Source organism: Meriones unguiculatus, chromosome 7 (assembly GCF_030254825.1).
Source record: "Meriones unguiculatus strain TT.TT164.6M chromosome 7, Bangor_MerUng_6.1, whole genome shotgun sequence".
NCBI lineage: Eukaryota > Metazoa > Chordata > Mammalia > Rodentia > Muridae > Meriones > Meriones unguiculatus.
In genome coordinates this window covers 65,599,970-65,612,746 of record NC_083355.1, presented here as the reverse complement: position 1 = coordinate 65,612,746, position 12,777 = coordinate 65,599,970, and the positions used below count along the sequence as shown (strand labels likewise).

Here is a 12,777-nt window from a genome sequence, read left to right as displayed (position 1 = left end):
GTCATTGAGTTCCTGTTAGAAATAGTCCTTGTTCCCCTCACTTTGGAAAACCAATTGGTTACTGAGCTACCACAGGCTACATCTGAGCGGCGGTTCTAGGTTATATCCATACATGGTCCTTGGTTGAATGTCAGTCTCAGAAAAGACCCTGTGCCCAGATATATTTGGTCCTTGTGGAGCTCCTATCCTTTCCCCATCAGACTAACTCCCCTTCTTTCTTATGATTCCCTGTACTCTGCCAAAGGTTTGGTTATGAGTCTTTGCTTTGAAAACACTGCTAGTTAGAGTCTTTCAGATGCGCTCAGTAGACTCCTGTCTACTGAGACAGGATTTTTCTATTTAGTTTTGGCTGTCTTGGAACTTGCTACGTAGACTAGTCTGACTTCAACCTCCCATAGATCTGTTTGCTTTTGGCTCTAGGTGCTGGAATTAAAGGTGTCTACCACCACACCTGGCTTTTCATGGACTTTTGAATTTTAAATATGTAATAATGTCATATTTTAAAACACTTAGAAATATCTGAAATTAATAAAATGTTATATTTATTTGTGTGTGTGAGTACAGACACACATGCCTGCACACACGCCTACATGCACATGCTATAATGTTTGTGTGGTGGGCTGAGTACAGCTTAGAGGAGTCATCCTGGGACTCAAACTCAGGTGGTCAGGCTTGGTGGCAAGTACTCTGATCCACTCAGCCATCTTGCCAGCTTTGACTTTATCTTTTAGGGAACCAAATGTATCCTATTCTTATTTGCAGACCTCAAGGGAAATAAAGATTTCAGGAGCTATCGGACCCTGTGTGTCTCTTAATTCTAAAGGACCTTGTGTATCTGAAAATGTAAGTAATGTTTGTTCTAAAAAATAATTTTAGATTAATTAATTAATTCTAGACTAGCACAAAGACAGACCAGACTCATCATGGAAGCCTCTAACTTTTCTCTTAAATTGTTGTATATGGTTGGCTTTCCATTGGTATACCTCTGTAGTGGTTGTTTTTTCATTTATACTGCCACCAATGCTCTAGTTTTATATGGCTAAGCTGTTCTTTGTCTTTGTGTGCTTTTAAATAAATTCTCATGATTTGGAAATTTTTAGGTTTCTGAAAGTCAAAATTATTTTTAAGTGTTTTTTGTCATCAGAATTAACAACAGAACAACCAAACCAGAGAGAGTTAAGTTTCAACTCTTTGCCTGTTGAGATACTATATGTTCCAAAGTTGCAGTCATGTAGCTGTAGATAATATAAGACAGCACAAAGTAGATAGCCATCTTTCAAAAATGACAAAGCCACAGAATCAATTTATATGCCATTTTATGGTAAAGACTTGTCTCTGAATTTTCTGGCATTTAGAATCCTTATAACGCTGATGCAGAAGGCCTATTCATATATATGTATTCCCATACACAGTTAGGAGAGTTGGGTGGAAAGGGAACATTCCTGGTTGATCCTTCATTAAATAGTGGATGCTTTAAAGGACGTTGTATTCTTTTAAACGACTTAGCGAACTTTTTGATAATCTTAATAGTTTTACTATGTAAAATTGCTTAATTTTATTTAATTATGTGTTTGTGATATGATATTAAAATTTTTAAGCTTTTAACATTTATTGATAAATCTGAAAGCTGTGTATTTTTTCTTACTGGAGCCTTATCCCTGCTTTTCTTCTATATTAATAAATAATATTCTTTAGTTTTCAAGTACCCTGTCTTTTATTTTTACAGGAGATTGGAACAGGTGGTACCTGTCAGTGGAAGATATGTGGACTCAGCCCCACTACAACCTTAGCCATATATTTTGAAGTTGTTAATCAGGTATGACTGCCTGCATTTAAAAAAATAATTTTTGTTATTTTGAGACAAGGTATGTAGCTCCGCTTTTCTGAAACTCACTATGTAAATTAGCCTGGCCTTGAACTCACAGAAATATACCTGTTTCCCAAATGCTAGGATCAAAGGCATGTACCACCATGTCTGGGTGACTGTCTGTATTTTAATACTGGAAAGTAGACAGGTACTTAACTTAGACACTTAGTATGAATTGAAGGATTTATTTTCTAGTTCTGTGAACCATGTCATTAGTATCTTGATAGGTTTGCAATGAATGTGTAGCTTGCATTGGGTAGTGTATACATTTTAGCAATACTGATTTTTTCTGTCCATGAACAAAGATATCTTTCCATTTGTTTATATCTTTGTTTAATTTCTTTTATCTTTGTTTGGATTTAATCATAGGTTTTTGTTTTGTTTTGTCGCTACTATAAATGGAATTATCCCTCCTACCCTCTTTCTTTTTCATCAATTCTGGGGATTAAACCCAAGTCTTTACTCTTGCTAGGCAGTTCTTTGACCATTGAACTCTACATGCCTAACTTTCATTTCCATTTCAAAGAATTTGGTATAGGTGTGTAACTGTGCTACTGATTTTTTTTTTTTAATAGACAGAGACTTATGTAACTAGGCTACTTTGAATTCCCTATGTAATGATGGCCTTGAATCTCTCAAGCGTTAGGATTACAAGTGTGTGCCACCATGCCTGTTTTTTTTTTTTTTTTTAATAATTATCTTTAAACTTCATGTTTGTGTGGCTCTTATGTGTCGATGCATACAAGAGCCCACAGAAGCTAGAGGAATCAGATTCCTGGAGCTGGAGCTGTAGGTGGTTGTTAGCCATCTAGTGTGGGTTCTGGGATTCAAACTTGAGTCCTCTGCAAGAGCAGTATTCACTCCTAGTCGTTGTTCTTTCTCCAGCTTCTCCCCCCAGACTTTAGAAAGAACTTATTTTCATTATTTTTAATATTTTTTGAGTGTGTAGAGATTTCTATATAAGAGACAGACATGTTGTTTGCAGTAGCAGTTTGATTTCTTCTGCTCCAATTTTGATGCTTCTCTTGCTCTCTCTCTCTTTTTTTTTTTGATACAGGGTTTCTCTGTGTAGCCCTGGCTGTCCTGGAACTCTCTTTGTAGACTAGGCTAGCCTTGAATTCACAGAAATTCACCTGCTTCTGTCTCCTGAATGCTGGGATGAAATGCACCATCAAGCCTGGCCTGCTTCTTTTTCTCTTGCCTGATTTTGTGGCTAGGAATTTTTGGTAGTGCAGGGTTTAAGTGACAGTGGCAAAAATGGGAATCCTTATTTTGTTCTCGATGTTAGAGAGAAACTTTCAGTTTTTCCCACTCTGTGTGATATTAGTTATGGCTTTTTAATGCATGGCCTTTGTTATATTGAGGTAGAGTTCTTCTATAACTAATGTGTTTAGTATTCATATCATTAAGGAGTGCTGGGTTTTATCAAATGCCTTTTCTGCATCTATTGAGGTGACATATGCCTTTTGTTTTTCATTTTAGTGATATGGTACCATCATATCATTTATTCATTTCCATATGTTGATCCAGTCACAGGAAGACTCCCATAATGAGGAGATTAGCATGAGTTTTTTGTTGCCAGTCCACTTGGCAATGTGAACCTGGGAGAGCAGGGGCCTAAAAATGAGGCAGACTAAAAGTCTCATGCAAAGTCTCTGATGCTTTATGTAGAGCATCAGACAATTTATACTCTGAAGGTTAAGAAGAGTCACCCAAGTAAAGTGTCAGTCACGAGGACAAGCTGCATGTGGCAAAACATGTTTTTTTTTCAAAGCATATAAATAAATAAAAATAGCCAGCTGTAATGAATAATCTAAAGTGAACTCACTCCTATCTGCTGTCCTTGGAGTGGCATGAAAACACATTCTAAGAACAATTCCTATGATGGAGGAAGAGATTATAACACTCTTGTCTTGTTTACTTGGAGTTTTCTCACAAGGTCTCAGAAATCTCCTGATACAGTGTTCATGGACTGTGTTCTAACTGTTCTTTAAATATTTACTGGGGCTCTGTAGTGACGGCATCTAACACTGGGCTTTTCTTTATTTAATTTTTATATTTATTTTATGTGCATGAATATCTTGCTTGCACGTATGCATGTGCACCACATCTGTGTTTGGTGCCTGCAGGAGGCCAAAAGAGAGCATTAGATGGCTGAAGGTTGTGAGCCTTTGTGTGTATGCTAGAAACTTGAACTTGGGTCCTCTGGAATAGCAGCTAGTGCTCTTGACTGATGAGCCATCTCTCCATCCCTCCATCTAGAGCTTTTCCTTGCTCTAGAATGAATTTTTTAGTGCTAGAGAGTTTTTAATACTGTGGCATTACATCATTACCATAATAGATTTTGCTTAGTTCTTCCTTCTTTACTTTTATGCAGCATAATGCTCCAATTCCTCAAGGAGGACGAGGTGCAGTCCAGTTTGTGACCCAGTATCAGCACTCAAGTGGGCAAAGGCGCATCCGAGTCACCACAATTGCTAGGAAGTAAGTGTTTTTTTTTTTTTTTTTTTTTTTTTTTTAAATTAGGGGTGTAATTTATATATCAAAAGGTCATACTCTCAAGTTATTGTTTTGAGTAACATTTATGACTAAAGAATAAACATTTGTGATTTAGGGCATTTTTTTCAAACCTAGCTTATTTTGTAGAATTGTCAGTAACAAGTATAATAGCAATTTTAAAAAAGTACTCCTAAGGTGAGAAGGTAGCCCAGTTGGTAAAATGCTTGCCCTGAGATTGAGCCCCAGAACCCATGGGGATAAAAAGCTGGATGTGATGGAACCCTTGTGTAATCCCAGCTCAGGAGACGAAGACAGGTGAATCCTGGGGTCATTCTTTAGCTAGCCTAGCCTATTTGGTGAACTCCAGACCAGTGAGAAACCCTGTCACAATACCCAAGAGGCCTGGTTTCTGAGGAAGACAACTGATGTTGTTTCTGAATTCCATATCCATATGCACAAATGTGCAGCCACACATGCACATAAATATACACACATATACATAAAAGTACTCCTGAGTCAAATACTTTAAAATATGTTTATTATGATGAGGTATAGTGGCACACACTTGTAATTCCATCACTTGGGAGGTGGGGCAGAAGGGTCAGGCAATCTAGGTCATTCTCAGGGTGTTTGAGGTCAACCTGTCATACATGAACCTGTCTCAAGAAAACAAAGGGCTGGAGGTATGGCTCAGTAGGTGTGAGCACTTGCTGTTACAGATGACTTGAATTTAGCTCCCAGCACCAACCGCCTGTAACTCTGGCTTCAAGGGATCTAATGCCCTCTTCTGACCTCTGTAGGCATCCACCCACATGTACACACCCACAGACATATTTACATATGTGTATATATACACTTTTATACATGCATACACATGTTTGAAATTTGTCATATATACTTAATAACAGTGCTGTGATTGGTGACACTTCTTTTCAGTCCATAACTATAATTTTTTAATGTGTTATTACTGCTTTAATTCACTTATTTCATCATCATGCAGCTTCTGCTTTGTGGAGTAGGTACTGTTGGGGCTTGGTCCGCTATGATGGAGCGGTGTAGACTGCTCTGCAAACTGTCTGTGTTGAACAGTCAGTTGTGTTTTTTCTTGCAGTCCTTAGGAAGGAATGCTTTTATTAGGTACAATAAAAGTGACTTACTATGAAAACAAAGATTTTAAAAAGCCACTCAAAACACAAGTTCTTATTTTTTATTACTTGGTTTGTCAGACATAAAATTATAACATACACAGAAGTACACATGAGATTCCTTGCTAACATTGCTCAATTCTTGAACTATTTTAGGTTCAGGAGAATTGTTACTTTTGTAGTTCAGCTTAAAGCAGCTAAATCTCATGGTTCTCAAAGGTGAAATGTTCTGATTTAAACAACACTGTTATTCTTGGAGTTTATTTTAGAAATTAAAAAATAAATATTAAGCTATAAATACTATTATAAACACTGTTAAAATAACTTCTACGGTAGTGTCCTCATTTACCCTATTTTTTTAAAATTTTTTTTTTACTATTTGAAAAACATTTTAAAATTTTTGAATGGGAGAAAATTAAAAATAGGAGAAGGGGCTTGACTTAGTCAGTGTTCTATTGCTGAGACCAAACACCATAACCACAGCAGCTCTTGTAATGGAAAACATTTAATTGAAGCTTGCTAATAGATTCAGAGTCCACTGTCAGCATGGCGGGGAACATGGCAGCAAGCAGGCAGACATGAGGCTGGAAAAGTAGCTGAGAGTTCTACATCTAGATCCACAGGCACAGGAAGAAAAAGCCACTGGGATTGGTGTAGGCTTTTGAAATCTCAAAGTCCACCCTCAGTGACATACTTCCTTCAGCAAAGTTACTCCAACAAGGCCACACCTCCTAATGTTTCTCAAGCAGTGCCACTACTTGGTAACCAAGCATTCAAATATATGAGCCTATGGGGCTCATTTTTATTCAAACCACCACAGGACTAGAGTCATTACTCAGCATTTAAGAATTTTTGCTGCTTTTGCAGAGGACTATTATTTGGTTCCCAGTAGACAGGTATATATATAATTTCAAATAAAAGGCAGAAAAAAATTAAACATATCACTATAAAAACTATAAAATAAATTACATGTAAAGGAACATGTAATGTATGGACTAGGGGATAAGTCAGTAGGTACAATTCTTGCCCATACATGAGTTTGATCATCAGAACTCATATAAAAATGCTAGATGTGGTTCTGTGCTTGCAATCCCAGTATGGGGGAGGCACAGACTGGAGTATCCCTATGGCTTGCTAGCTAGACAGTCTAGCCTAATTGGTGGGCCCCATACCAAAGAGATTGTCTCAAAGGAGGTGGATGGTATTCTTGAGGATGGTATCTGGGGCTATCTTATCCTCTGGCCCCCATAGGCATTTGGACATAGTGCATATACTCTGCTCACATGAGTATGCACACACACGATAACTCACACACAAGAAATACACAAAGGACATCCTGTTTTGCTTACAGTGAGATACTTTGTAACTAGTGTCACCAGAAGTTTTAAAAAAACAAATCAAAAATTATGTGTTAGAAATATTACAAGTAAAAACTAATACTAGTTCTGCCCAGAAAAGTTTTGACTGGATTAAGCGTATAGGACCTTACTTGGGAAGCAGAGGTAGGCAGATCTGTTTCTATGAGTGTGAGGTCAGCTTGGGCTACATAATGAGCTCCAGACTAGCCAGGACTACACAGTTATGTATTATCTATAACCCTCAGACTTTTAAAACTGTTTTTCCCTGTGTATATGTGTGTGTGTATGCATGGGTACATTCATCCATGTGTAGTCATGTAGAAGCCAGAGTCAGCATCAAGTGTCATTTTCTATCACTCTCCATCATAATACTTGAGATGAAAAGTCTCTTACTGAACCTGGAGCTCACTGCTCTTCACTGGTGGACAGTGAAGATCTGCTTGTCTGTGCTTTCCTAGCACTAGGTTACAGGTATGCTACTGCATCAGCTTTTTACATGGAGCCTGGGGGTTGGAACTCAGTTCTTCTTTTCCTTTTTTATTCCCCCCTTTGACACAGGATTTCTCTGTGTAGCCCTGGCTGTCCTGGAACTTGCTCTCTAGACCAGACTGGCCTCAAACTCAGATATCCTCCTACCTCTGCCTCCCGAGTGCCGAGATTACAGATATGTGCTACCACCACTTGGCAGAACTCATATTCTTGTGATTCCATAGAAACACTTTATCCACTGAGCTACCTAGCCCACCCCATCACTTTATCAGCAAATGCTATTTGTACAGAGTACTGGGTTTCCATAACTATGACCTAAAATGTACTTTGGTTATATCCTTTTTCTTGTTTCTTTTTCTTCCCCCACCCTTTTTACACTTGTGATAGTCCTGCTTTTACTGTCATGTGTCATTCTTCACCCCTGTAAATTCCATGTATGGAAGGTGTTATTGGTTATTAAAGTTTAATATTGATTTATCTTTCAGTTAATCAGCGGTTATTCCTAATCCAGCTGTATACCCAAATCACCACACAGAGACTAAGATTTATTTAATTAACCCAGAGCACAATACTGGGCAATAGTTACTCCACCCTGAATCTCCAAGCCCTCAATAGTTTTTTCCCATTCAGATTTCCCACATATACTTGCTTTTAGTCATATTTTAGGTCTGGTTCATCTCTCCTCATGGTTCCGAGTCCTCTTCTGCCATCTCTCCTCTGACTCCTCCCACTTACTTCCTTCTCCTCCCCTCCAGACCAGGTTGTCCCACCCTGTTCTCTCCATTGCTCAGCATTGGCTGGTTGTTTTATTGATAATACAGAGAACAAATGGTGGCATGTTTACACAAACTTGGGACAGGTGATGCTTAGAATAAACAGCACAATGCAGTATCTGGATTGAAACCAGATGGTGGGGTAGAGAAATCAGCATTTGAATGAACAAGGGTAAATTGTATACATTCCACAAGAACATTACACCAACAGGAAAGAAATAAGATGCTTGTCTTTATGAGATTGACTTATTTTGATTATCATGATGGCTCTCTACTTCTACCCATTTCCTGATGTATTTTCATTCATCTTTACAATGAGATCAATCTTTGTAGTGTATCTAAAACCACATTTTCTTCCCCTCCTTCTTTTTCCCAATTCTTGTGTAGCAGGCAGATCTGGAATTTGCATGATTTTCTGTCTTCAGGTATTTTCCCTCTAAGTCGCTCTCACTGTCCTGGAATTTATTATGTATCATGTATCACTAAGCCTGCCTTGCCTCAGCTTCTTAGGTCCCATTCATTAATGGATGTGTAAGCTGATTATATAATTGAATACTGAGAATATATAATAACCAAGGATGTTTAGATGTCTCTTCTAGGAAGCTGGCTTTGACTCTTGAGAGTGGTACAGCTAGATCATATGGAAGTTTTTTTTTTTAATATTTTAATTTTTGAATTATGTGTGTGCTTGTTTAGAGGTATGTGCCTGTGAGTACAGGTACCTGTGGAGGTAGGAAGAAGGCATCACACAGGAGCTGAATTACAGTCAACTGTGAACCCCTTGATGTGGGTACTGGGGACTGAGATCAGGTCCTCTGGAAGAGCAGCCAGTGCTCTTAACTGCTGAATCATCTCTTCAGCCCCAGAAGTTCTAGGTTTAAAGGAACTTAAAACTAGTTTTGAGGAACTTAAAATGTTAAGCCTACTACTTTCCACAATTTTGCTTGACCTTTTTTTTTTTCTTAAATCTTTCTGTCTCTTACTTCCAAGTATTGGGATTATAGGCTTATGATTCCATGCTAAACTCTCTCACATAACTTTTGATCTGCAAGAAAGAGAAGATCGAAGCAATTTTGTTTATGTGATTTTCATCACTGAGAGTTTATCTATGGGAAAAAAATTCTGCTGTTTTGTTTTTCAGAGTAACAAATGATATTAATGTGGAGAATAAAACCTTTATTTTTGTATTTTCATTTTTCTAAATTGAATACATTAAATTTCAGCATAGATTCAATTTTATGTATAGTGTAAATAGTAAGATAAAAACTGCTAGAAATTAGTATATCTATATGTTTATACATATGTGTATGGTATTTTCTATCTATTTGTAGTATGTGTGTATATGTGAACTCCTGAGTTATTAGGAATGATGTCACCGTAGGGATTTCTGTATCATACACACATTCACATTTTATTTCTATATCATATACATGGTCTATTTTATTAAAAAGATCTTGATTTGTGTATGTGTGTATGCACAGGTGCAGGTCACTGTGTGCACATGGAGGTCAGAGGACAACTCTTAGGAGTCAGTTTTCTCCTGCCATTCTGTGGGATCTGGTACTTGAATTAAAGTTGCAGGTCTTTGTGCTAGTGTGTCTACTGCTAAGCCATTCTGCTGACCCATAGATTGTTATCTTTACTTACAAAAATCTTTTTGTTGTGCTCACTTTGGCAGCACATATACTAAAATTAGAACAATACAGAGAAGATTAGCATGGCCCCTGCGCAAGGAAGACATGCAAATTTGTGAAGCCTTCCATATTAAAAAAAATTGTTATCTTGTCCTGATAAGACTTGATAGGCTAGAGTCAGCCGGTAGGGGAGGAGGTCTCCCCTTTCTGAGGAACAGGGAGGGGGATAGGAGAAGAGGGAGGGAGAATGAGACTGTGATGAGATGAGGGAGAGGGCTATTATCGGGATGTAAAGTGAATACATTAAAAAATTAATAAAATAAAAAGTTAAAAAAATTCTCTGAGTGTAGGTCTGTGTGATAGCCAACTGTGGTATTACATAATTCAGCTATATTTCTGTGTTTTCTTATTTCTTTAGCTGGGCAGATGCTCAAACTCAAATCCAAAACATTGCTGCATCTTTCGACCAGGAAGCAGCTGCCATTCTCATGGCCCGGCTGGCAATATACAGAGCAGAAACAGAGGAGGGGCCAGATGTGCTTAGATGGTTGGATAGACAACTCATTCGACTGGTAAGAAGTGGCCATTGTGCTTTTCTCAGCTAATCAGCTTTGGTTTGTAGTAAATATCCTTTAAAAAACTTATAGTGAGAGTGTGGGAGAACTCTAGGAAGAACGCATCACAGTACTGAACTAGCAGTACATAGCAGCATTCCACTCACTTCCAAGAAATTTTACAGTGCTTCTTTCCTTTTTGCAACCTGCTATTTTGGCTGGTTAGTGTGGAAATTAATTCTTTATCATTAATTCTGTATGCTTTGTTTTTGAGACAGGTTTTCTCTGTAACCCTGGCTGTCCTGGAGCACTCTTTGTAGACTAGGCTGGCCTCGAACTCACAAAGGTCTGCCTGTCTCTCTCTCCTGAGTGCTAGGATTAAAGGCATGCACCACCATGCCTGGCTTGTTTTTGTTTTGACACAGGGTCTCTGTAGTCTTGGCTGGTCTGGAACTTGCTATTACTACTTTTCATATATGTGTGTTTAGTTTTCACTCTGGCATTTATTTACCATTTTAATTTCAATGAACTATAACAATGTAGCTTAGGCTGGCCTTAAGCTTTATCTCAAATCTGGGATTGTAGTCTTAAACAGTTCTTTTTTTTTTTAATTATTTTTATTTATAGATACTTGCTTATTCTTTTCAGTTCTTATTTATATATTTTTTTTACCTACACCATCATGGAATCTACAGATGATGTTTTTTTTTTTCTTCCCTTCTAATATTTAGCTTTTTTAAAAATTTCTTTTTATTGATTTATTTCACTGGTTAAGACATGGGAGCGTTAGCAGGCCTTCTGGTGTTGGTCACCTTGGTTTGCCTGTGGTATATATGCAAGATTAGAGTCTCACAACAGCGTAATGCAGCCATGACCATTCAGGCCTTTACAGCCATTGAAGCAGGACAGTCTCCCCAAGCATGGTTGGCTACCATAAAAAGCCAAAATGTTACGCTCAGGATGCGAGGCTAAGCACTGCACTCAGGGTCAGCCGCTTTGGACCCAGAGAAGAGCATGTCTGATTGCATGCGGGTTGATGCCCCAGGTCCCGCCTCTGAGAAAAAGGTATCAGACGGGTCTGATGCTCTTTGGGTGGATGACACCTAAATGAACATCAGTACAAAGTCCCAATTTATTTCTAATATCAGAGATCAGACCTCTACTCTTGCCTGATGCGTCTAAAACAAAAAGGGGGAACTGTAGAGAGCTGCGTAATGCCGCGCCTGAAAGATGGAGTTGGTTTCTGCCTTCCACCTTCCCGATGGTGAGTGCTCTCTGTCACGAACAACCCCACATTTAGCTAAGGCCGAGGATCTGGCTTGCTTCCATGTATGTGGACCTATCTGCATTGCCCACGTGGCATGCTGAGGTTGGCTACCCAGAGGCTATTTAAAGTGGGCTGGCTTTACCCAGGGTCAGATGATTGTTCAAGGTTCCTGAATAAACTGCATTGAAAAAAAAAAAAAAGAAATAAGATTGATTTTGCATACAATCCATTTTTTAAGCAGGAAAAAAAAAAGAATTCTTGTGGAAAGGGATTTTTTTTTCTTTCAGTTTCAGTGTTAAGAGAATAAGCTGCCAATGTTTCATCATTCATGTCAACATTTGCTATCATCTTTCTTTGATGGGAGACAATTGTTATCACACCAAGAGAACATCAGATATCCTGTAAATGGAGTTAGAGATGGTTGTGAGCCACTATGTGGGTGCTGGGAATTGAACCCAGGTCCTCTAGAATAGCAGTCAGTGCTCTTAACCACTGAACCATCTCTCCAGTCCTGAGTGTTAAGCAGATTTTAACATTTAATTTTACTTTATAAACTCTGTCCTGTACCTTTTCATTTATTCTTCAGCTTAAATAACTTGTTGAGAATTCTCTGTTAAGCTACCTTGAGAGGGAGGTGCCTCTGACCTATTCGTCAGGTGTCATGAGTGAACTTGTTTAGAGTTAGCTACTTTTGTAGTACTGTTTAGATTTTTCCCTCTTAAGAATACCCCATTTCTCCCTACACATCTTTATGAAGAAAGCAGAGTTGTGATATTAAATGCGTCTTTTAAGATGAGCTTTAACCCATCAGTGATGGGACACGGTCAGTAAAATGCTGGAACAGCCCCTAAATTTGATTCTAGATGGGGATAAATACTTAAGTATCTCAGCTGAGCTTCTTTAGAACAACAAAAGAATCTCTTTGTAGCTGAAAATCTTTTTGATTATGACTGTTAATAGAAGATTGGTATATACAATCCTGAACTTCTGACCCAGATGAAGAAGCTGTTTTCAGTTTACTGCACAGACCTCTTAACATCATGTGGCATGTGGTCAGTGCTTTGACTCAGTGCTCTGTTTTAAATGGAACTTTTAAAAAGCTTTCTTGTGTTGGTGATCATACTCAAGGCTTTATCCAGCACGCTGACTCCTTAGTTCTAGCACTGTGCTCTAAGATAGGAACGTTTCTGT

At 38.2% G+C, this 12,777-nt stretch overlaps 1 protein-coding gene and 1 non-coding gene across 2 annotated transcripts in view; both read left to right on the top strand.

Annotated features, from left to right (window-relative positions):
- Sec23a (SEC23 homolog A, COPII coat complex component) overlaps positions 1 to 12,777 on the top strand; it is a 63,057-nt gene that overhangs the window by 25,264 nt on the left and 25,016 nt on the right. Inside the window, exons 11-14 of the mRNA XM_021645767.2 lie at positions 763 to 843; positions 1,727 to 1,816; positions 4,245 to 4,351; positions 10,184 to 10,337. Of these exons, the coding sequence (XP_021501442.1) occupies positions 763 to 843; positions 1,727 to 1,816; positions 4,245 to 4,351; positions 10,184 to 10,337 (432 nt within the window). The remainder of the gene's footprint in view (positions 1 to 762; positions 844 to 1,726; positions 1,817 to 4,244; positions 4,352 to 10,183; positions 10,338 to 12,777) is intronic.
- On the top strand, positions 9,794 to 9,900 carry LOC132655481 (U6 spliceosomal RNA). The gene has a single exon (XR_009593289.1). It is a non-coding gene; the product is annotated as a U6 spliceosomal RNA (small nuclear RNA).